Raw genomic sequence first — 23,042 nt, 5'->3', positions numbered from 1 at the left:
GACACCGAAGAAAGCGTTGGTTCTTGATTGATCTTCAACGGCAACCATTATCTCTCGATCTGTGAGATAGGATCGAAGTAACTCGAAGTATGGTGGTTCACTCTATCAAAAGTGGCACCACTCTGTAACTAATATCAGTTTGAGCGCGACGTTCTTCGTGCCGATATGACTGCCTCAAATTGGTAACAATGTTTCGATCTTTTCCGCGAATTTCCCCTTTTTTCCTCAACCCTCTTAAGTGATTCAACAGCAAGTATTCCACTCAGACACGACCATGCGTATTTCGCATACATATTAAATGCCCTTCGGACTGATTGCCTAGTTGGCCATTTAAACACTATGCAAACAAAAAAATGCATCAACTGGTTGCGTGCTTTTAAAAAAAACCGAAGCTTTTAAGATACTCTTCTTTAGTACCTAGATATAGCCTCATAACCTTTCCTGATTATTTAACTTAAATTTCTCATGAGGGAGTCTGATAGTGTAAAACTATTTTTTTTGCATTTCTCGGATCTCTATGAAAAGAAAAATACATATGCTAAAGAAAGAATTTACTCGAATTCAACTTAGTTCGTCTGCTAGAGCCCATCAGTTTGTAATTTAGTGAAAATTAAGAAAATTTCTACAAATTGCTTAATTTTGCACAAATATGATAAAACTTACAAAATTTTGTAAAAATTTGTTTTGTAGAAATTGAAAAATTTTGTAAAAATTGAGAAATTTTGTGAAAATTTGAAAATTTTACAAAAATTACATTTGGTAAAAATTTCGATATTTCGCAAAAGTTACGAAATTTTGTACAATTTGTAACATATTGTAAAAAGTACAAAATGTATAAATTACGAAGTTTTGTAAAAATTACCAAATTTTGAAGAAATTACAAAATTTTGCAATTCAGACAAAATTTTAAAATTCCTGCAAAATTTGGAAATATTAACAAAAGTTTAAAGTTTGGAAGATTACGAAATCTTTACAATATTTTTTAATTTCCACAACATTTCAAACTTTTAGAAAATTTTGTTTTTTCTGTAAAATTTGGTAATTTTTACAAAATTTGGTAATTTTCACAAAATTTCGTAATTTTGGCTTAATATCGCAATTTTTGCAATTTAACAAAATTATGTATTTTATACGAAATTTTACGAAATATCGTAATTTTTAAGAAATGTAATTTTACGATATCTTTTACAAGCGAAACCATAGCAAAATTACAGAATCTTGTAAAAATAGCAAAATTTGGCAACAATTTTTTAAAATGACAAAATTTTGTGAAAATTACAAAATTTTGTTAATATTGCAAAATTTTGTTATTACAAAATTTTGTTAAAATTACAAAATGTTGTTAATATTACAAAATTTTGTGAATATTTAATATCACAAAATTTTGTGAACATTTTCGAAATTTTGTAAAAATTGCAAAGTTGTTTACAAATTACAGAATTTTGTATAAATTACGATAGAAGTCAAAATTTTTTCTAAAAATTTGAAATTTGTAAAAATTACAAATTTTTGTTAATATTACAAAATTTTGTTAATGTTACAAAATGTTGTTAATATTACAAAATTTTGTGAATAGTTAATATCACAAAATTTTGTGAACATTTTCGAAATTTTGTAAAAATTGCAAAGTTGTTTACAAATTACAGAATTTTGTATAAATTACGATAGAAGTCAAATTTTTTTCTAAAAATTTGAAATTTGTAAAAATTACAAATTTTTGTTAATATTACAAAATTTTGTTACTGTTACAAAATGTTGTTAATATTACAAAATTTTGTGAATAGTTAATATCACAAAATTTTGTGAACATTTTCGAAATTTTGTAAAAATTGCAAAGTTGTTTAAATTACAGAATTTTGTATAAATTACGATAGAAGTCAAAAAATTTTCTAAAAATTTGAAATTTGTAAAAATTTGCTAAATTTTGCAAAAAAATTCAAAATTTTTGAGAAATATGGTAAAACCTACAAAATTTTGTAAAAATTGTAAATTTTTGTAAAAATTGCAAGATTTTGTAAAAATTACAGTTTTATAAAAATTGAGAAATTTTGTTAAAATTTGGAAATTTTGCAAATTACGGAATCTTGTAAAAATTGCAAAATTTTGCAACAATAACGAATTTTGCAAAAATCACAAAATTTTGTGAGGTTTATGAAATTTTTTAAAATTTACAAAATATTGTAAAAGTTATGAGATTTTGCAAAAATTACGAAATTTTGTAAAAATTGCAAAATTTTGTGAAAATTACGAAATTTTGTGCATTTTTCAAAATTTTTCAACAATTACGAAATTTTGTAAAAACTACGACATTTTGTAAAAATTACGATAAGAGTTCTAAATTTTTTAAAAATCTGAAATTTAATAAACTACGAAAATTTGTAAAAATTGTAATTTAGCACAAATTTCAAAATTTTTGAGAAAATTACAAAATTTAGTAAAAATTGCAGTTTTGTGGAATTTGAGTAATTTTGTTAAAATTGATAAATTTTGTAAAAAATACATTTCGTTACAATTACGATATTGTAAAAATCGCAAAATTTTGTATAAAATACAAAATGTAAAATTACAAAATTTTGTAAAAATCACGAAATTTTGTAAATGTTGCAAAATTTTGCAAAAATTGCGAAATATTGTAAAAATTTCAAAACTTTTGAAAAAATTACAAAATTTTAAGAAAATTTCAAAATTTTGAAAAAAAATTTTTTTGTCAAAACTGCAATTTTGTAAAATCTGAGAAATTTTGCAAAAATTGAGAAATTTTGTAAAAATTACATTTCGTTGCAAATGGAATATAGTAAAAATTGCAAAATTTTGTTCAAAAAATTACAAAATTTTGTAGAATTTACGAACGTTGGCAACAATTACGAAATTTTGTAAAAATTACGATAAAAGTTACAAAATCTTCTAAAAATTTGAAAGTTACAAAATCTTCTAAAAATTTGAAATTCCGTGAAAATTACGAAAATTTGTAAAAATTGCTTAATTTTTCACAAATTTCAAAATTTTTGAGAAATACAGTGAAAACCCGTTTTTATCAGCCCCTTGGCAAATTTTAATCTGATAAAATAGGGGCATTGATAAAATCACGACGTTTATTTTTCTGTCTTTTTAATAAACCGAAGCTCTTAAAATATTCTTCCTAGGTTCTTAGATATAGCCTCGCAACCTTTTCTGATTATTTACTTTAAGTTCCCCTTAAGGGGGCCTGACAGCACAAAATTTAAAAAAAATGATATTTTTATTTTTGCATTTTTCGGATCTCTAAGATAAGAAATATTCCTGTTTCAATCCACCTAGTGGTGCAATTGTGCCTTTCTAATTTGTCCAAACTAAGATTCCATGGCTCATTTTGTTTGATACAATAGTGGAAATGTATATTACATATTCAGTACTCCTATCTAAGCCCACACAAGCCAAAAAAAAATTTGGCCCTGGCCGGCATTAGGTTGCCGATTTTTACAGCGATTGCATAACCTTTCTATATGAGAGAGGTAAAAATGTGCCAAAGTCAAAAAAGTCAATTTTCGCCAAAAAAATTTTTTCGAGGTTACATAAAATCTCAACGTTTCATGCATTTGAGAATTTTTCATTTCAGTTTATATGGGAACCAGAAGCTCAATCAACAAAAAATTCAACCGATGGGAAGGTTGTACCTTTCATTTGAGCCTAAGTTTGTGCAAATCGGTCCAGTCATCGCTGAGAAACAGAGGTGACATTTTTTCCACATACACACATACATACACACACAGATAGACATTTTCCGATCTCAACGAACTGAGTCGAATGGCATATGACAATCAGCCCTCCGGACCGGGATCAGGTTGACGATTTTTAGAGCGACTGCATAACCTTTCTATATGAGAAAGGCAAAACATGAAAAAATTCGCTTAAAAAACAAAATGGCGGCCACTTAAAAACAAAGTTTTTTTTTCGCATGATCTTTCCACAGTACCGGAGAATGTTGTCTTCTTTTTAGGCGAGCAAAACGCGAAGTTGATTGGTCGATCGTTAAAAACGAGAATGCTCGTAGACTCAAAAAATCTTGTTTCGATAAAGCCGCCATTTTGGATGCTATTTTTGACACCTTACATCGAAAGTTTTGATTTTATGGATGAAACCGTAATAAACATTTTGCAGAATAGCTCACATGTCTAAGTCATTTTAATTCTTCAAAAAAAATATCAAACACACAATTATGTAAGAGGACCCCCTTAGGTACTGCTATTATACCTTCTTCATTCCTGTCTCTCCTAGGGCTCTAGGCCCTAGGCAAAAATGACTTCTTCTGACAAAGATTTTCCTTAAGGTGACATGGTTGTCGAAATAAAATCTATTCCCCGGCTTAAACTAGATCCATGCTCCTCAACCAGACTCGTTGTGTTATTTTTGCGAACCAAAAACCAATTTTTTTTTAATTTCTCTTGGAGATTTCTAGAATCCTGACGGAAAGATATTTTACCGTGACAGAAATGTTGAAAGTTTGCCCTGATCAGCTTAGGATGGTGGTAAATAGACTGAAAGAGGTTAGTAAGATTGCTAGCTACAGTCTTTTGATGAAGGAGTACAAAGTCTACGTACCGGCAATCAAGGTCGAAATCGATGGCGTGGTTTCCTATTCGGGTTCATTCTGGGTATGCCAGTGCAATTCAGTTAAAAATATGTTTCGGTAAGGTCAGCTGCTTAATAGTAATACTCTGCTATAGCTGTGAACTTCTTGCAAATAATAACTATTAACTAAAAATGTCACAGCTTTGAAGTTTTTGACGAAATATCTAGGCATGTAGGCCTTCTTAATTTGGCTTCCACAGAACATCGGCATCTGTAATCAACTAAACTCAAAAGGTTCATGCAGTTAGAATAACTGAGTCACCCTACCAAGCACTAATATATTTAAGAGGTTATAAAACCTCTCTAAGTTATACTTTTGTTACCTATTAAATCGGTCCTCTCGTCACAGTTCATCCGACGGTCCAACCTATTGCAACTAGATCAATCTTGTCGCGATAAATAGTACACGCTTCGAGATAAAAATTGAGTATTTCCAGCCCATGTATAAAAGAGCACCAACAGTGCCGGATGCCGGTAGTCGATAAATTTCTTATCATCAGATGTGCCAACGGTCAGTATGAAGCTGCTGATTGCAACGTGGCTGGTAGCTTTCCTGGCAGTCAGCATCAATGGATACCAGGTGAAACCCATCGGTTATAATCAAACGGTTCAACGACTCCGAAGTGATTATGGTTAGTGATTCCACGTGGAAACGCTTTCATAAGATAGTATCTGGGACAATGAGTCAGAATATTTTACCTTTTTGTATTCTATAGATCACATTCAAGCCGAATTCCGCAAGGAATTTCTGCAGTGGAAGAAAACTGGCATGAAGACAGCTCGTTTCACGGAAATGATCAACGCTTGGAAGTATTCGAAGGAGGCTCGTTTCAAGGAATTAGAAGATCTTCCGATTGAAAAGGAAAGCACTTTCTGCGTAATGTGTCGCTCGATAGTATCGCAACTGATGCAGCAACGTGTGAACGGAGCTACCAGGGAGGACCTATTTGCCACAGCCTATGAGCTGTGCACCGTATTGCAGTTCCAGGAGGCTGACGTTTGCTACGGTGCCATAAAGCTTAATATTGATTTCTTCCTGTACATTTTTGATCAACGACCAAATCTCGGTGCGGATAGTGTTTGTGGTGTTATCTTTCAGTCTTCGGCATGCGTCATCAATGATCCGGAATTCACGGAATGGTCCGTGAATGTTGATCCTAACGGTACACCCATTACGGTAGGTAATTAATTCCCGCAATAAATGATCCATACTAACGCATTTCCTTTTTTTCAGGAATCAAAACATTTCCCAAACGCACGAGGCCCCAATGACATCAAAATAGTACACGTCACCGACTTCCACTACGATTCCAAATATCTCGCGGGCTACAACGCAAACTGCAACCGTCCGGCTTGCTGCCGGTACGATCAAGGCGTCCCGGAGAATCCCGAAGATCGGGCTGGTTTTTGGGGAGATTACCGAAACTGTGACGCACCTTGGGAATCGATCGAAGACACGATCGATCACATTGCCGAGCATCACCCCGATGCGGCCTACATCTACCATACCGGGGACATTATCGATCATGGAGTTTGGGAAACTTCGATCGGTCACAATATACGATCCATGAACCGGTTGCACAACAAACTGCTGGAAGCATTCCCGCGTACTCCCGTCTATAATATAATTGGTAACCATGAGGCTCATCCGACGAATGTATTTGCGCCAAGCATTTCAACGAATCAACAATTTTCGGTGGATTGGCTTTACAACTATCTGGCGGATGTTTGGGGTAATTGGCTGCCGAGGTCAACGCTGAATACGATCCGTCAAGCTGGCTTCTATACTACACTGGTACGTCCAGGTTTTCGCATTGTGGCTTTGAACAATCAGGACTGCTACAATTTTAACTGGTGGATCTTGTGGAATCCAGGATATCTCTCGAATCAGCTTCAGTGGCTACATGACGTTCTGCTGCATGCAGAACAAAATGGCGAAAAGGTCCATCTGTTGGCTCATATACCGTATAGTTCGACTGGGTCAACGTTCTTCGTATGTCAACGTGAATTTCGACGGATAGTAGAACGGTTCTACGATACAATTAGCGCTCAGTTCCACGGACATACCCATCGGGATGAGTTCAATGTGTATTACTCGACAGAACATCCTGAGCATGCGATCAATGTTGCCTGGAATGGGGGTAGTGCGACGGCATTCAGCTTTATAAATCCCAACTACATCGTATACTACGTGGATCCGGAAACTTATGTAATTTTGTTTTAAAACATACAGGGAATCGACTTTCTTATCTCATTTCATTTCATTTGTAGCAAGTGACCGATTACGAATCCTACATCTTTAACCTAACGGACGCAAATCGTTTCCCAGATCGTCGACCGGAATGGTACAAACTGTACTCGTTTGCCGAGGAGTTCAAAATGCACAATCTAAGTCCAGCCGAGGCGGATACAGTGGTGAAACGTTTCGGGACACCTGCTGGACGGGACGAGCTGCGGCGGTACTGGCAGTTCAAGGTTAAGATGGGAGATCCTTCGCTGGAATCGGGCTGTACCGATGCATGCTTGCTGAATCATCTCTGTCAAATTGTGGTGACCGAGCTGGGTGATGATGTGAAGTGTGATGAGTTGAGGGAGACTTTTTTCGATTGAATAAAGTAGCTGTAGTATAGACTCCAGGAATAAATTGTAATTGAAGCCCGAGCTAGTAGGCTAAAGGTACTGTTAATCTGTTCATTAGGAATCGGGATTTAGTGTGGTCCAACTGAAGCTGTAGAACTGGATTCACACACCACAACGCAGACGAGACGGGAAATATCACCCACTAAAACACTGCTTGAGGTCAAGTGCCTGCAAGCCGTGATTTTAATTGTGCGGTTTAGATGTGATTAGAAGTGGGCATTTAACCCGAGTCAAGTCTCAGCTGGCGGCTCTAGGAACCCATACGGTGAGGCTCGGTTCAATACAGCTGAACCAGAAATCGATCGATTGCCACGAGCTCGGGGATCTCGTTTGGCGACTCCATTCTCCGACTAAGGGCAGGAAATTCGTCCGGCTGAGCAAAAGTCTTCATCTGGCGTTGTTGATACCGGGTTTCAATTCAAACCGGGAGTCGATGCTACACTGAATGGCATAACTTTAACTGGAAGGAAGTAGCGCTGCAGAATGGCACGTTGAACGATGTCGAAGATCGACTTAACAGTGGCGACACGACCAAGATCGTCAGAAGCGGGATGAATGCCGAGCACGCGTCGTCGTAGGGGTCATTTTCAAGGCGATGTTCTCTCATCTTTGAGAACGACGATGGAACGAACGCTTTGGTTCACATCTAAACTTTCTTATTAGCTTCTGTCCAGATAATGCAGGGTGGCGGGATACTCCTTGTGCCAACGAACCCGGAAGTGCTGAGATAGCTGTTGTACTCTTCCCCGTCTCGATGGAATCGGGATTCAGGAACATCGTAGTAATTCAGGATCGGGTCCTGCATTCAGAACGACCAGTCAACAAATGCCCTGAGATCAGAGCTAGCTCATCGAAAGGATTGTCCGGCAACGGCGTAATTGGACAAGAGTTTAGCATTGACTCGATTTGAACCATTGTGCTTTTCTTTTTCGATGATTTTGCAAAGCAGGGTCTTCACGGACTTTACACAGATTCACAAGATTCGATCGAATAGAGCGAGGATAGATGAAGTGGAACTGTATTCCATCGTTGTTTGGGTTTTCATTCAACGGTTGTCGTTTTGGTTTGGGATGCGGGAAACCTCTCCACCACTCATAGGAGTGTGGCAGAGGTCCCGCGGTTGGGTGTGTTAGCTATGGAATTCGGGTCACGTTGGTTGTGGTTGTGGATGCTCTCGGGTAGTGGAGGTGGGCATTGCGAGACCGTCCCGGTTCTTGTATCTGTGAGGCGTGGTATCGGACCTTAAGCGGCCTTTCCAGCGCCGCAGCGGAATAGCTATGGGGTCACCCATCTGTGTGTCAAGCAGTGTAGGTGCTTCGGAATAGGGCCATGGACGACCTCTCCAACGCCTGGGTAGTGTGGCTGAGGGCCCATTGGTGGTGCTTGATGATGGTGGTTGGGGTGTTGTTCTGGGAGCTTTGATGGTAGTTGAGTGCTACACTGCCTATGATCGCAAATCAGTCCCATAAAGACAGGAAATCCCATAAAAAATGGGACAAATATGAGATCATGGGCGGAACAGGTCGCGAAGGCGTCCCCACACTTCCAGGTAATGTGGCGGAGGGCCCACGTTTGTTTGTTTGTGTTGGTTTATATACGGTCGTATAGGCCGGCGTCTTTCAGAAATAGGGTTGTCTCCTCCCGAATCGGGTCATTGTCTAGTATGCCCCTTATACATCCGGCCAAACCGTATTATCACCGAAGGTCCTCGAGATGGTGGCAGTTACAGAGAAGGTGCTCGACGGAGAGGCGGGTGTTGTAGGATTCGTTTTGGTATTGGAATGTTGGAGAGGTGTGTACGTGGGTCACCCTGGAGTGTCCTACCCTGAGTTTCTTTCGTCCCAGTCTGTCAAACTGTCGGTTGATCTCTTGATTTTTTGTATGTGGCCATGGAATTCCTTCGTCTACGCATTCGTTTGCTACTGTATTTTGGTGACATTGGGTTCGAAAAAGTTTACGGAGTTCCTCCAGTTCTCGCTGTGCTCCAACGAAGTTCGTGGCATGGTCGCAGTAGATATGCGCAGGTTTTCCTCTATGACCAAGGAATCTTCACAAGATCGCAACGAATGTACCGCCAAAGGTTATCAAGCGCGTGGCAGTTGTAGAGGAGATGCTTGACGAAGAGACGGGCGTTGCAGAGTTCGCATTCTGGTGTTGGAACGCGGAAGATATGCGTGCGTGGGTCACCCTAGTGTGCCCTACCCGAAGTATCCCAGTAAACCATGAGGCGGCTAGGCTGGTTAAACTTGATGCTAGCGATCGGTAGGCTATTGAAACTTTGTTCTAGGCTACCCGCCGTAACTTACCCTTCACTGTAAAAGTAGTGTGGGATCTTTTGCTTCTTCTGTTTGTCCCGGTCTGTCCAACTGTCGGTTGATCTCTAGATTTTTTGTGCGGCCCTGGGATTCCTTCGTCTGCGTTTCCGTTTGCTACTTCATCTAGGTAACCTTAGGATCGAAAAAGTTTCCGGAGTTCCTCCAGCTGTCGCTGTGTTCCAACGCAGTTCGTGGCGTTGTCGCAGTAGATATGTGTAGGTTTTCCTCTTTTACCAACGATTCTTCACAGGATCACAATGAATGTACCAGTAGTTAGAGCCGACACGTTGTCCAAATGCACGGCTATGGTAGTCATACATACAATCTGAGTGACGTTCTCACGTACATTGGTCCAGTCAAGTGAACGCCAACAGTCTGGAATGGGTACGCCTGGTTGACCTTATCAGATGGCAGATCACCCATTAGCTCTTTGGGGTTTAGCACGTACACAGATCATACAGCCGTGTACGATGTTGCGAACTAAGTTCCATCCATTAAGAGGCCAGAATCTCTGGCACAGCGATGACAGTGGCAGGCTAGGGTCGGTCTGGAGCGTCTTGTGGTGCTCTCTCGTGGCAATTATTTCAGCGAGACGATGTTCGGGTAGGACGATCGGATGCCTTTCGTCGACGGATATTGCACCATTGTGAAGCCAGTTGCGGACATGAATAATGTCGTCCACGAATTGCGTGTGTAGATACCGTGTGTAGTTTGGATTTACGGTGGACTTTTCTGGCGGACGTATCTCCTTAGCAAAGTGCTGCTGTTTTTTGCGGCGGACAAGATTAAGCAGAGTGCAATCAATATCAAGAGTGGTGGTGATTCTCGTGGCGGAGAGAGTTATCGGCAAAACCTCAAAAAAGTGTACCGTTACGCAGTAGCTGACGGAGATTGGAATACCGTTCGACGATATCTGGCGGTTCTTCACTAACGACTTGAAGGGGAAATCGTTTGTCGGACCTCCGGTTGGTCCCAGTTTGGCTTCACTACGACGATATACCGTTCCGTGAGGAGTTCATTGAGGTCCATTCTTCGAGAAATGAGATCAGCGGGATTGTCCACGGTTGGGACATGATTTCAAACGGAGTGAGAGGTCAGCTCTTGGCATTCAACCACTCGATTGGCTACGAACGTCTTCCTCGTCGATGGAGTTGCGGATATCCAGTTTAAGACGGTGGAAGAATCGGTCCACAGATGGCGACGATATCTGTCCTGAACTTGTTGCAGAAGTCTGGACAGGAGTTGAACTGAGCGCAGCTCGAGGCGTGGAATGGTTTGAGTCCCCACCGGAGCGACCCTGGACTTGGAAATTAACAAGCGAAGCGTACAGAGACCATCAGCAGATATTGACCGCAGATCCATGCATGCGTTATATGCAGACTTCGAAGCATCACTGAACCCATGAGTCCCCAAGCGACCGTAGCCAGTTGAGATAAACTTTCCAAAGGCTTCGCAGTATGATTTTCGCCTTTGCAATGGTCGGTCCATTTAAATCCAAGTGTTCGAATAAGCTGTTGATCTGAGAAAGAGAATCGCACATTTATTCAGCACAATGCATTCCTTCCGATTCGGAGTCTTGAACGAAATTAAATTGGTGGACGGTTCTCAGCAGATGCCTAGTGCAGTCATGATTCATGGATTCGAGGTCCAAATCGAGCAGTGCTTCCGTCTTCCGTTATCGGAGAGAAAGTCCTGTACAGGCGAGTATTGCGATGAGCTGTTCGCAGATAACGGCAAGAGATTCAGCTTCGTCCAAATCGGACATCAAATTATCGATGTAGAATTCATGGCGGACGGAGGGTTCCACCAGCGGAAAATTTCGCCCTTCAACATGGGCGAGCTGGCTTGGTGTTGGTAACGCTTCAGTGGAACCTCAGGATCGTTGCGCCAAAGAATGCTTGGAAGGGGTTCTTCGGTAGAATGGACCAAAACCTAACAATCGTGACAAGAGTGTCCTGGATTGGGAGACCAAGAAGCAGGGCAAAATACCGGGTATCGAGCGGCTTGATGCGTGGAATACGGTATGAAGCTTTGTAACGGTGTTGTCTAGTTCCATTATAGTCCAGTGTGGAAGGAAGTATTGCGGTTACACGTCGGTAGCGTCGGGGCCAATCTTCCGCATAAGTCGCACGTACTCGTGAGTTGTTGGTACATCGTCTCTCTATCGGGGCTCAAACTGGGTGAGTGTTCTAGAGAGTAAGCTTGTTATTTGCTTAAACTGCCAAAGTATTTCGTGGTGCTTAGGAAGCTTAGCAATGTAGCGGTTGTCGGAGTACCGGGTGGTGTTCTTCACGAAATATTTCTCGCAGTATCGTTCCTACGAACATCATCCCTTTGTATCGTGGACTTCTTCGAATTGCCAAAATCGGGTGACCAACCCATCGATTGTATAGGTAATTCTGAACTGGTAATTGCGTGGATCGTTGTAATCTTGGTTCTTCAACAAAGATACAACAGTATTGAAGGATTCAGCGTCTCTCGGAGCTCCAACGGGATGATATCGAGAACAGCTTGACGATTCGAAGAATATTGAAGGAGATGAAGTCCTGCGCGCGATCATTGCGATGAGGTAAGAGCATCCTCTGAATTGGACAGCAAATTATTGACGTAGAATTCGTGGCAAAATATTGACGTAGAATTCACCGCCGAACTTCTGCAGCATAACTCTGGAAATAGGGCATTGCTTGTGCCGTAGGTGACCGAACTAAGCTGGTAACTCTTCCGTAGAGCCTCAGGATCTTCGCGCCGGAGAATGCGCAGCAGAGGTTGAACGGAGTACTGAACTTCGAGAGACAAGATGTGTCCAATATGCCACGAAGCTATGTAGTGGTGTTGTCTAGCTTTATCACAGCATGGTGTGGAAGGAGGTATTGCGGTTGCACGCAGTTATCATCAGGACCGATCTCCCGAATATGTCCCAATCACACGTACTCGTGGACGAACTGCTAGTACATCGCCTTCTTATCGGGACTGGAACCAAGTCAGCATTCCAGAGAGAAGAAGTGACGGGTGGCGTTGAATTTGATGTGCGTTGACTATCAAAGCAGTTCGTCGCGCTTGGGAAGCTCGACGATGTAGCGGCCACTGGAGTTCCGCGTAGTGCTCTTCACGAAATGTTCCACGCAGTATCGTTCCGACGAAGACCATCCCTTTGTATTGTGGACATCTTCTAGCTGTCAGAATCGGTTGACCAATACATCGATCCTTCAGTGATTACTGAGCTGGCAAGTGCGTGGATCGTCGCTCTTCAACAAACACTCCCCGGAGACAACCCAACCGAATTCTGTATTCAACAGTGGCGGTAACTCTTCTTCGAGCGATAACCTACCGTATTGGAGGATCTCGGAAGAAACGTGCGGAATCTAGAATCATGTTGCCGGTAACAGCAAAAGTTGGATCTTCAAGCTAAACGTACTTTGGGAACGACCAGTGGTGAGCTCCTATCGTAGACTGGAGTAGTTTCACGGAAATTGAAAGTAGTACGAGCATGGAGTATTTCACGGAGAAGGAAATGACTCGAGAGAAGATCGTTATCGTTATCGTGGTATGTGGTAACCGGATGCGAGGAAGCTGCAGTCGTTCACACAGAGCCACAGTCCAGCAAGCAACGAGCGGTGGCAAACGCAGTTAGAGGTAAAACATTTCCAAGAATCATTCTGAATTTTCAGCCGTGTGGTATCCGGTGGTGGCTGCAATCTCGCAGTATTTCAGAATTGAATAACAAGTTTCCTATCTCATGTCTCCACGTGAGTCTATCGATGACATTTGGTCGTTAGACCGGCGTCGTCTGGGTTCTATCGGCCTTCTGCTGTAGTAGCTAAATGAGAGGGTGCTAAAGGGCAGCACTCAAAACCCTTACCGAAAATTTTATGCCCCAATCCAAGGTGTGACGCGAGCCGTTCCGAGGGATGAATAGCGAGGGTGGGCATCAACATGTCGAACCCCAACCCTACGTAAAACTAGGGCTGGGATTGGAGGTGATGGCAAACACCAAGCCACACACGGAGCTTGTGGGGTATCAGAACGCACCCCACAATATTTTTACCATTACCCCGTCAAGCGGGGCTCTGGCATGGTTGACTTTCTTTCGTTAGCTATTTGTGGGAACAAAACGGAAAACACTAAGAACACTGTAAACATGAGTTTGGAGTAGATTGCGGCGATGGAGACGGAAGAGGAGAAGGATTGCGTGGAAAGGTAAATTTGGAGAGCTGCTGAATAGTGGCTCGTTGGAGGATGTTGTGTTCTGCACTTCGTCCATTCTCAACTCTACAGGTAGAGACGCGGATCGGACAGTGACCAGAGAGGACACGGACCAGTTGGGTGGAGCAACCGGTGGGTCTAAGGGTTCCGAGAACAGAGTTAGAGGAACAGGAAGAATTTGTCACTTAAGCGAAGCGGTGGCTGCTGAGAAACCCGCCGAAGCGCTCGAGTTGTCACAAATCCCCTAAGCGAAGGCACCATCCAGGCGACGGCGTTCGACGGACACGAAGTCACCGAACAATAGCGGCTGCTGGAAGGAACCGCAACCGAAAAAGATCAAGGGGATCCTGCCACACTGAGCAGCGCCCAACCTTCAACGAAATGGCCAAGTCGTAATTGATGGCCATCATCCCGGTTGGGTACCCTTCAAATACCCTCAGCCATGAACAGCTGAATGCTACTCGATGCGCGCTGATCAATGGCGTCATGGAGCATAGCTCAAGCAATACGAGACCTAATTTTAGGAAATACACCTACAAATAAGGGTATCTCGAAAGATTCAGCTGCCTGCAGGATGCCACAGCTGCGATCAAGCCCTGGGAAGGTGCTTTGAAGCGTCGCGGATTCCCCAACAGCATCGACAGGTTCGATGGCAAACATCCTCTATTTGGTGCAGAATCAGAACGACCACTTCTGCGCATAACCTTAGAGGGTCGTGGAGATGCACGATCCTCAAAACGGTAGAGTTCCTGTTGGCGGTAGATGAGGCTTCAGTGAAACTGATAACCTTCCAACACAACCAGCTGAACTACGTATTCGAAAAGGTTGGAATGCGCCAGTTGAAGGGCATTCCGGTCTTCGCCGAACGTAGAAGGTCTAGACAAGCATGGACTGAGAAAGCTCCTGTGGAAGACCCAACACAGAGCACCTCACAACGAACTTCTGATCATAGCAAGCCTGCAGCGACGGTAACAAGTGCATCGGTGGCAGCCCGTCTCAGGAGCAAGTTGATACGTTGGAGTGACCTCCAGAAGCGGGGTTGGCGTCAGAGGTTTCAGTATGAAGAAAGGCGTTGTGCTTCTTGGAACATGTACGTCACCTTGACCCAGAACAGTTTCGGGCATCTCAGTTTATACTGTAACTCGGCAGGGTAGCAATTTACCATTGGGTGGAAAAATACCCGGGACGAAGTACGGTTATATACAGACGTCCGACGGATTACTCATTTGATTCGGGACAGTTTTCTCCCCGCGATAGCCAAGCTCTCCTTCTCAGGTAATCGCCAAGGATATCGAAGCAGAGCGGACACAGGTTCCCCCTGGGTGTGATTTCTAGGCTCGTTTGCGGCGAGTAGATGATCCGGCACTAGTTCGCAAACGACATACCTGGAGAACTCCAGGTAACAGCAATTCGGCATGTGTAGTGTAGAGGATTGTTATTTTGCTGTTTCTTTACCTTTCTTGTTTGTGTAACGAAAATCCAGAAGATTTGGTTGAAGCACCTCGGCCGCCCTGTCACCTAGGGTCTGCCGGACAGGTAAAGAAAGAACCCAAGTAGAGAGGAAACCGCTACTTACAATGTACAGATTTTTCTGTCTTTCCAAATCGATGGACATGGTGAATAACCATCTTTGCCGCATGGCTTCGACTTGTCCCTGCTGGAAGAGGATGCACTGGATACTGAGGCTTACTTCGCACGACTGGAAAGACTGCTAGCTTCCATGTTAGCTGTGGCTTGTTGCGAGGAGAAGTAGTGTTTGAAGTTGCCGAAGAAACCGCTTGCAAATCTCGAGGGAAATTCTGGAAGATACTTACTATCGTCACATATGATGCTATCAAAAGTGGCAAAGGAGCCAAACCACTTATATCCCTAGGTAAAGGGCGGCTCGTTATAGTCCCGACCGATCGAATGAAACCTCCCCTTCACCGCTACCGAATATTTGGTGCACAAAAACGGTAAAATGTGTGTTGTTTGTTTACTTTTCTTGTTTATATTACGAAAATCCGAAAGTCTTGGTAGAATTCCTTGGCCGCCCTGTCATCTAGGGTCTGTCAGCCAGGTAGAGTAAGAACCCAAGTAGTATGTAGAGCTTTACTTACAACTCAAGGATTTTTCTGTCATCTCAGATCGATCCATAGGCGGAGGTTGAGCTTCCTAAAGTCCAGACAGCTGTACTATCACTGTATTTGTCGCACGGCTTCTATTGATGCTGAAATGGGGTTCAACTGGACACAACGGCTTACTACTCACGACTGGAAAGGCTGCTAGCTTCAATGTCGGACTTGACTTGCTGCAAGGAGTAGGAGTATTAAAAGTGGCCGCAGAAACTGCTTGAAAAACTCGAAATTATGGAAGAAGTTTACCATCGTCACGTATGATGCTATCAAAGGTAGCAAAGGAGCCAAGTTCACCTCCCTAGCAAACCGTAAAGGACTGCTGCCGGAGCCGGACCAATTACATACCGAGAGAACTCAGTCATTAAGGTCCGGGGCCGATAGTTTTGGTAAAAGCACCTTGGCCGCCCTGTCATCTAGGGTCTACCGGGCAGGTAAAGTCTGAACCCAAGTAGTGAGGAGATCCCTGCTTACAATGCAAAGATTTTTCTGTCTTTCAGATCGATCCGTTGGCTGAAGTTGACCTTCTGGAAGTCCAGAAAGCTGTACAGGTACTTGTCGCACGGCTTCGGCTTACCGTTGCTGGAAGAGGATTCCCTGGGCACTGCAGCTTACTGCCCAATTGCGGTCGGATTTAGCTTGCTTCAAGAGTAGTGTTCGAAGTGACAGAAGGAACTGATTGCAAAACTCGAGCGTGATTTTGGAGGAAGTTCACCATCGTCATGAATAATGACATCAAAGTTGGCGCACTGGAGCTTGTGTCCTCTGATGTGCCGGCGATTCCTCCCAGAACAGAAGCAATGTTATCAGCATCGAGTTTGCTATTGTGGTTCTCTCATTCCCGGAGCGTGCACCGATCGAGGCGTATTAATACCTGGAAAGCACCATCGGTGTGCTGGTTAACCCAAACTCTTCTGTACGAAGATCTGCTGTTTGAAGGAATCGATCAGCGCGAGCAGATCTTCAATGGAGTCCCTACATATCGCTGGAATTTATTTGAGCTATTATGTTGTGGTATCCGAAATAAGTTCTCCGTAAACTGGATTAATTCCACCGGAAAGTGAAGCGTCCGCAGAAGGAAGTAAAGTCCTGATCAAGCAGGTAAAATTATCGGTGAAAGTGTTTAAAATCCTGAAGAAACTACGAAGAGTAGCGCAGTGCGTAGATAGTCCTATGAAAAGCTTGCTATTTTAGTGTTAAGATACATTTTATTCAGTCGAAAAATGTCTCCCTCAACTCGTCACATTTCACGTGATCTCCTCTTTCCACCCCAACAATATCGCAGACAGTGTTCAGCAAACAGCCATCATCGCATCCCCACTCCAGCTCGAGATCCCCCATTTTGACCGAAAACTCCCAATACCGTCGCAGTTCATCTCGCCCGGCCGGTGTTCCCAACCGTTTGACCAACGTATCAGCCTCGGCCGGGCTCAGGTTGTGCATCTTAAACTCCTCGGCAAACGAGTACAGCTTAATCCATTCCGGGCGACGATCCGGGAAGCGGTTCGCATCCGTAAGGTTAAAAATGTACGATTCAGAATCCGTTACTTGCTGCAAAACGCGAAAAATCATAATTTTGAAATTTAAGTTCCAACCAGCGCAAATCTTACATATGTTTCCGGATCAAGATAGTACACCATGTAGTTCGGGTTAAGGAAACTAAACGGCGTAGCACTGCCGCCGATCCAAGCCACGTTGATAGCGTGTTCAGGATTTTCACGTGAATAAAACACATTGAACTTGTCGTTGTGAGTATGTCCGTGGAACTGCGCACTGATGGTGTCGTAGAAACGCTCGACTATACGACGGAATTCACGTTGGCAAGGCGCAAAAATGGATCCCGAAGAAGCGTACGGGATGTGAGCTAAGAGATGAACCTTCTCGTTATTCTGTTCCGCATGTAGCAAAACGTCATGGAGCCACTGCAGCTGAGTGGAGAGATGATTAGGATCCCAAAGAATCCACCAGTTGAACGTATAGCAATCCTGGTTGTTCAAGGCGACGATTCGGAAGCCCTTCCGAACTAGCGTGGTGTAAAATCCACCCTGCCGGATCGTGTCCAAAGTAGACCTCGGAAGCCAGTTACTCCAAGCATCCGCCAGGTAGTTGTAGAGCCACTCCACAGCAAGGTCCGGTCGATTCATTGCGCTTGGTGCAAATACATTCGTCGGGTGAGCTTCGTGATTACCGATTATGTTGTAAACTGGTTTATTGGGAAAGGCTTCCAGCAGTTTATTGTGCAGTTGGTTCATCGAACGAATATTGTGAGCGATCGAGGTTTCCCACACTCCATGATCGATTATATCACCGGTGTGGTAGATGTAGGCGGCATCCGGATGATTTTCCGCCATATGATTAATCACTTCTTCCACCGTGTCCCATGGAGTATCACAATCCCGGTAGTCTCCCCAGCGCCCGGCACGATCTTCGAGATCATCCGGTACACCCAAATCGCTACGGCAGCAGACCGGTCGATTACAGTTCGCGTTGTGATTCATCCGATAGTTGGAGTCGTAATGGAAATCGGTAACTTGCAGTATTTTTATGTCATTCGGACCACGTGCGTTCGGGAAGTGTTTCGATTCCTGCAAACACCGTAGTAATATAGGGAGTCACAACAGTGGTATTTAGAATAATGAATACTTACGGTTATCGGACGCCCGTTAGGATCAATGTTAACAGACCACTGGGTAAAGGCAGGATCATTGATTATGCACGCAGAGTTCTCGAAAAGAACTCCGCACACACTATCTGCAGCCAAAGCCGGACGGTCATCGAAAATGTGGATGAAGAAATCAATGTTCACATCAATCGCTCCGTAACAGATGTCCGGCTCCTGTATCTGTAGTACCGTGCAAAGTTCGTAGGCTGTTGCGAAAAGATCCGCCCGAGTGGCTCCATCTGCACGTTGCTGGATCAGTTGCGACACCAGAGATCTACAAATCACACAGAACGTTTCCTCCTTCTGAATTGGAAAATCTTTGGGTGATGTTAAGATACGCCGATCCTCTCTCGTGAACTTCCATGCGTTAATGATTTCCATGAAACGAGGCGTTTTCACTCCGGATTGTCTCCAAATTTTGAATCCATTGCGGAATTCCTTCTCCAGCCGCTCTAGACCTGTTTGATCAAATTTAATTAGTTGATTGACGGTTCGTATTTTTTCTGGTCATTGCACTTGATTTGTGTTTATTCTAAGCTAATTTTACTCTTGGCGCCACTTGAAAACAAAGCGATAACAACTGATACTCGAGAATCAATCACGGACAAGAACACGGCCTAAGGAATTTGCATCACAAACAACCACTTACCCTGTTGACTTCGTCGCAATTCAAATGTCTGATTGAAATGCCTAGATTTCTCCTGAAATCCTCGACCGAAGGCTGGAGCAACCAGGAATGCTACCAAAATCAATGCGAAAAGCCACTTCATTCCCACTCAATCTATCTATCTCCGATCAGTGCACAATTTGCAATGAAACGAACAACTATAGACGCTCAAATCACGAACGGGCACTTTTATACGAGCATCAAGATGCGGCCTTCTTATCGCAAAATGTGTAGTGGCCTATCGCTACTTCATCGATCTACATGCAGTGGGCCCCCCCGAAGGCACGGTAGCTTTCCCCCAGCAGATATTTTTTCTTTCGATTTCTAAAAATATCTCGACACACTGTTAGGTAACTTTAATATCCCAGCTTTCAGTTTCCCGACACCAAGAATTGGAACATGTTGGAAGAGTATCGATAACACTTTTCAAGTGACCTAGTATAGATTGTAGGTTGAAAAATGTTGTACATCTTAGGGTGATCTTTATTTACGACAAAAAATGTTTTCTGGGTATGTAGACAGACACAGTCACCTAACTCATGTCACTTGAATCGCGGTCACGTCACTTACCAGTTACGTTACTCATGGAGTGCTTTCCCGAAGTGATTTGTAGGTGCAGACCTGGTCACTCTTAGAATTGAAATTTTCGGTGTCATGTCACGCAAGACGTTAAACATGAATGATTATTGGTGCCTTGGAAAAAGGGTAATAAGTAAATGAGGGAAATAGATGGTGGCGGGTGGTCAGTAGATGATGGAAATTGATGGTTGCAGCCATTTTTTAATCCTAGTCAGTCACATCACCTAGTTACCTTAGGCCCTATTCTCACAGTCACGTTACCTAGTGACTAGGAGAAACATTCCTTCTAGTCACTGGGTGACGTGACTGTGGAATAAGGCCGCTTATCAGTGGTGGATCCAGGGGAAGGGTCATGGGGGAATCGAAAATTTTCAACTTGCTAAGAAATTTTGAATATGAGTTTCGATTTTATATTAGTTTCAAACTTAAAATCATTTCAAACCAAATTTGACCACCAAAACTGGTTTTCATTAAATGAGGTTGTTACGCATAACGTATTGTACAAGGTTCATTCAAAAATCAAAATTTCGGACCCTCCCGAAATTTTTTTCTGGATCCGCTCCTGCCCCTTATCTAGTCCAAATTGCAAACGCAAACATAAACGAATATTAGGACTTTTGATACTAACTTAGTGACAGGACTAAGCCAGCACCGGATTGACGCTAGCTTCAAAAAACGGAGCATTGGCCTGCTAAGCCAAATCAAATGTTTTGATTTCATTAGATCTCATCAGCTTAAAATAAGCTGCTTTTCTTGCGGGACATCACGCTTAACTAAGGGTTTGCTCAGGAACACAAATTGTGTCTTCGTTTCTTCACCAACCGTTATGTTTATTTCCGATGGTTGGAAACTTGTAAACATACCGAAAACCCCGGTTTCCAAAAGAATAGACAAAAGCTCGTTGGTGTTAAACTGTCGATAATTTCAAGTAAATTTCAGTCAAAAATCTTGAATTGTATTTTCGTGGAAGAGATTTTTTGTTTGCTTATTTTCCGTCGTCCTCCGTCCGCACTGAGTGCCAATAACCGACGCTACAGAGGTGACTCCACCATCTGGACCCAAACCAACGGCTTTACTTCCCTTCCGAAGGAAGACCAAAGATTTTTCCCCCCAGAAAATCTCAACCTTGGCTTGGATTGAACCCAGACCCACTAAGGTGAGTGGCGGTCACAACCACCGGCATCGTCTTCGTGAAACAGTTGGAACTAGGCGTTCGCAGGCGACAGAGGGAGAATCTATTCAAAACACTTTATATTAAGCTGCTAGTAATGGAAGAAAAAGTGCCATCGAATATTATTACCCCTTCAAAAGCTTTAGTACCTCCAAAAAACTTCTATTTTAAATTTTAGCTCAATCAGACATGGTTAAAGGCAGTCTTCCCAAATGAACATCGAACGACATGTTCGCTATAGTTCTATGCTCATCCTACACCATCATTTCGTGTGCAAACTCGAACGCGCTAATGCGTACCAAAACACGAGCACATGTTCGTCTGCACAACCGAACCCCATGTACGTACGCGGTGTTCGTACACACAGGTTCTTGATACTAGTTTTCTCTTTCTCTCACCCATCATCACTAGTATTGACTCATTCTGTTTTGTGTACGTCTTTCTTACGTACGCACATGGTGTACGTACACGGTGTTTAAACCTAAGTTTGCACATCGTTCGCTTGGGTTCGGTGTTCGATGCGAACCTGCACACAAAGGCAAAACATGTTTGAGGTTGAACGCGTGCACGAAATTTTGTACACGGGTGCAAACTTGTCGATGTTCATGGGAAGACTGGTTAAAGGGATTAACGTTCAAAAGGTTTCAACGGAAAAATACACCAAAGGAGGGGTTCCAACAAATTTCGTATTTTTGACTTCAAGTGTCTTAGATTGTTATGAAACGTCAAGATCGCCTAGATCAAATTTTGTTTAGAGGATTTCATAGAACTTCTTTGTTTTTTTATGGAAATAAATAATAGAAATATACACCAGAAACGAATTTTTTCTGAAGAATATTTTCTTTCGAAGTTATACTAAATCTTGACGGCTCGTTGCATTCAGAGACATTTGACATAAAAATACGAATTCAATTTTAAAAATTTCGAAAGTTTGGTGTTTCGACGGGTGAAATCTTTTTGCGCAAACCTTTGGTCATGCTCGATTAAGCTCCAGTTTTGTAAAAGGGCTATTGGTTTGAAGACCAGTATATTACTGAGGAGACAATTTTTGGGAGCTGTTACCCGGTTGGTAGATTGTTGATTGCTGTTCAATCGCCGGCACGATATTCCGATTATGTCCTAAGCACTACTCACTTTTTCGCGCACGTAAGTGAAACAAAGATGCTTTTATGATCTGTTGCTTATAAAGATTTATACACATACTTCGAAGGAAATCGGTAGCATTCAGTCATACACCAAGTGAGGATAGCTGACCACATTGTTGCTTTAGTAACCTCTGACATATCTCTCAATTTATATTTTTCGAAAATTCAGTCTTTTTCTTTGTATTCTTGAAATTATCACTTTGCGCAAACCCGCGCAAGCTCGCACAAACCTCTGAAAAAACCACATGATGGTAGAATGGTTATCGAACAAGATTTGTCATCGAAGACTCTGACGTTCCGTTTGAAATCATACACATTGAGTTCGGTTTAAAAAAAACGTTACTATCGACAAGCCTTATATGAAGGACTGCCGCATCTACATGCCCACTAATAATGTTGCGATAGACGGTGTTATCACCAATTTGAGTTTATCGTGCCTGGATCTACCGAAGCACAAAGTTGGCTGTTTCAAGGACGTCTTGCTCTAGTGAGCGAAGATATAGAATCGTACCGGGCGGAACAAAATGAAAGAAATATTAATAGAGCTACGCCATTCAACACGACAAACGGTTATACGTTATTGAGTCAGGAAGAGTGTGATTTTGATAAGATTACTTGTAATGGCATTTTTCTCATGGGAGGCCGCCCAATATGTAAGCTTGAGGAAGCTCTGACACAAATCCGAAACAAACAGTTCATAATCTGATAAACTAGAGATCAAACAAGAAGTTTGAAGCGCTGCCAGGAAAATCTAAAACCTCAAGCAACTAGAGACTTACTTCGGTACAGGACGGATTGAGCCTAGGTTGGACACCGGCTACTTTGTGATATTGTGAAACTCCTTCTGATATCAACTTCAATTCTTATTCCACGACCTTTACTGCCAATGAGCACTAGGGCATTGCAAAAAAAAGTTTTTTTTTTTTAATTCTCAAAGG

General features: G+C 42.5%; 2 protein-coding genes across 2 annotated transcripts; one reads left to right on the top strand and one right to left on the bottom strand.

The window, feature by feature from the left end:
• The first annotated feature begins 5,094 nt into the window (after positions 1–5,094).
• Positions 5,095–7,279, top strand: LOC131684308 (sphingomyelin phosphodiesterase 1-like). Its single transcript, XM_058967063.1, has 4 exons — positions 5,095–5,240; positions 5,325–5,785; positions 5,843–6,817; positions 6,880–7,279. Exons 1-4 carry the CDS (start codon positions 5,126–5,128, stop codon positions 7,216–7,218), a joined length of 1,890 nt encoding a protein of 629 aa, XP_058823046.1. The 5' UTR covers positions 5,095–5,125; the 3' UTR covers positions 7,219–7,279.
• Positions 7,280–17,087: 9,808 nt separating this feature from the next.
• On the bottom strand, positions 17,088–19,349 carry LOC131684291 (sphingomyelin phosphodiesterase-like). Its single transcript, XM_058967023.1, has 4 exons — positions 19,192–19,349; positions 18,528–19,000; positions 17,491–18,465; positions 17,088–17,431 (listed from the first exon to the last, which is right to left on the bottom strand). The coding sequence occupies exons 1-4, from the start codon at positions 19,310–19,312 to the stop codon at positions 17,093–17,095; spliced, it is 1,908 nt and encodes a 635-aa protein (XP_058823006.1). The 5' UTR covers positions 19,313–19,349; the 3' UTR covers positions 17,088–17,092.
• Between the last annotated feature and the right edge of the window lie 3,693 nt (positions 19,350–23,042).

This window comes from Topomyia yanbarensis, chromosome 1 (genome assembly GCF_030247195.1).
Source record: "Topomyia yanbarensis strain Yona2022 chromosome 1, ASM3024719v1, whole genome shotgun sequence".
Taxonomy (NCBI): domain Eukaryota; kingdom Metazoa; phylum Arthropoda; class Insecta; order Diptera; family Culicidae; genus Topomyia; species Topomyia yanbarensis.
This window is presented reverse-complemented; position numbering and strand designations above follow the sequence as displayed.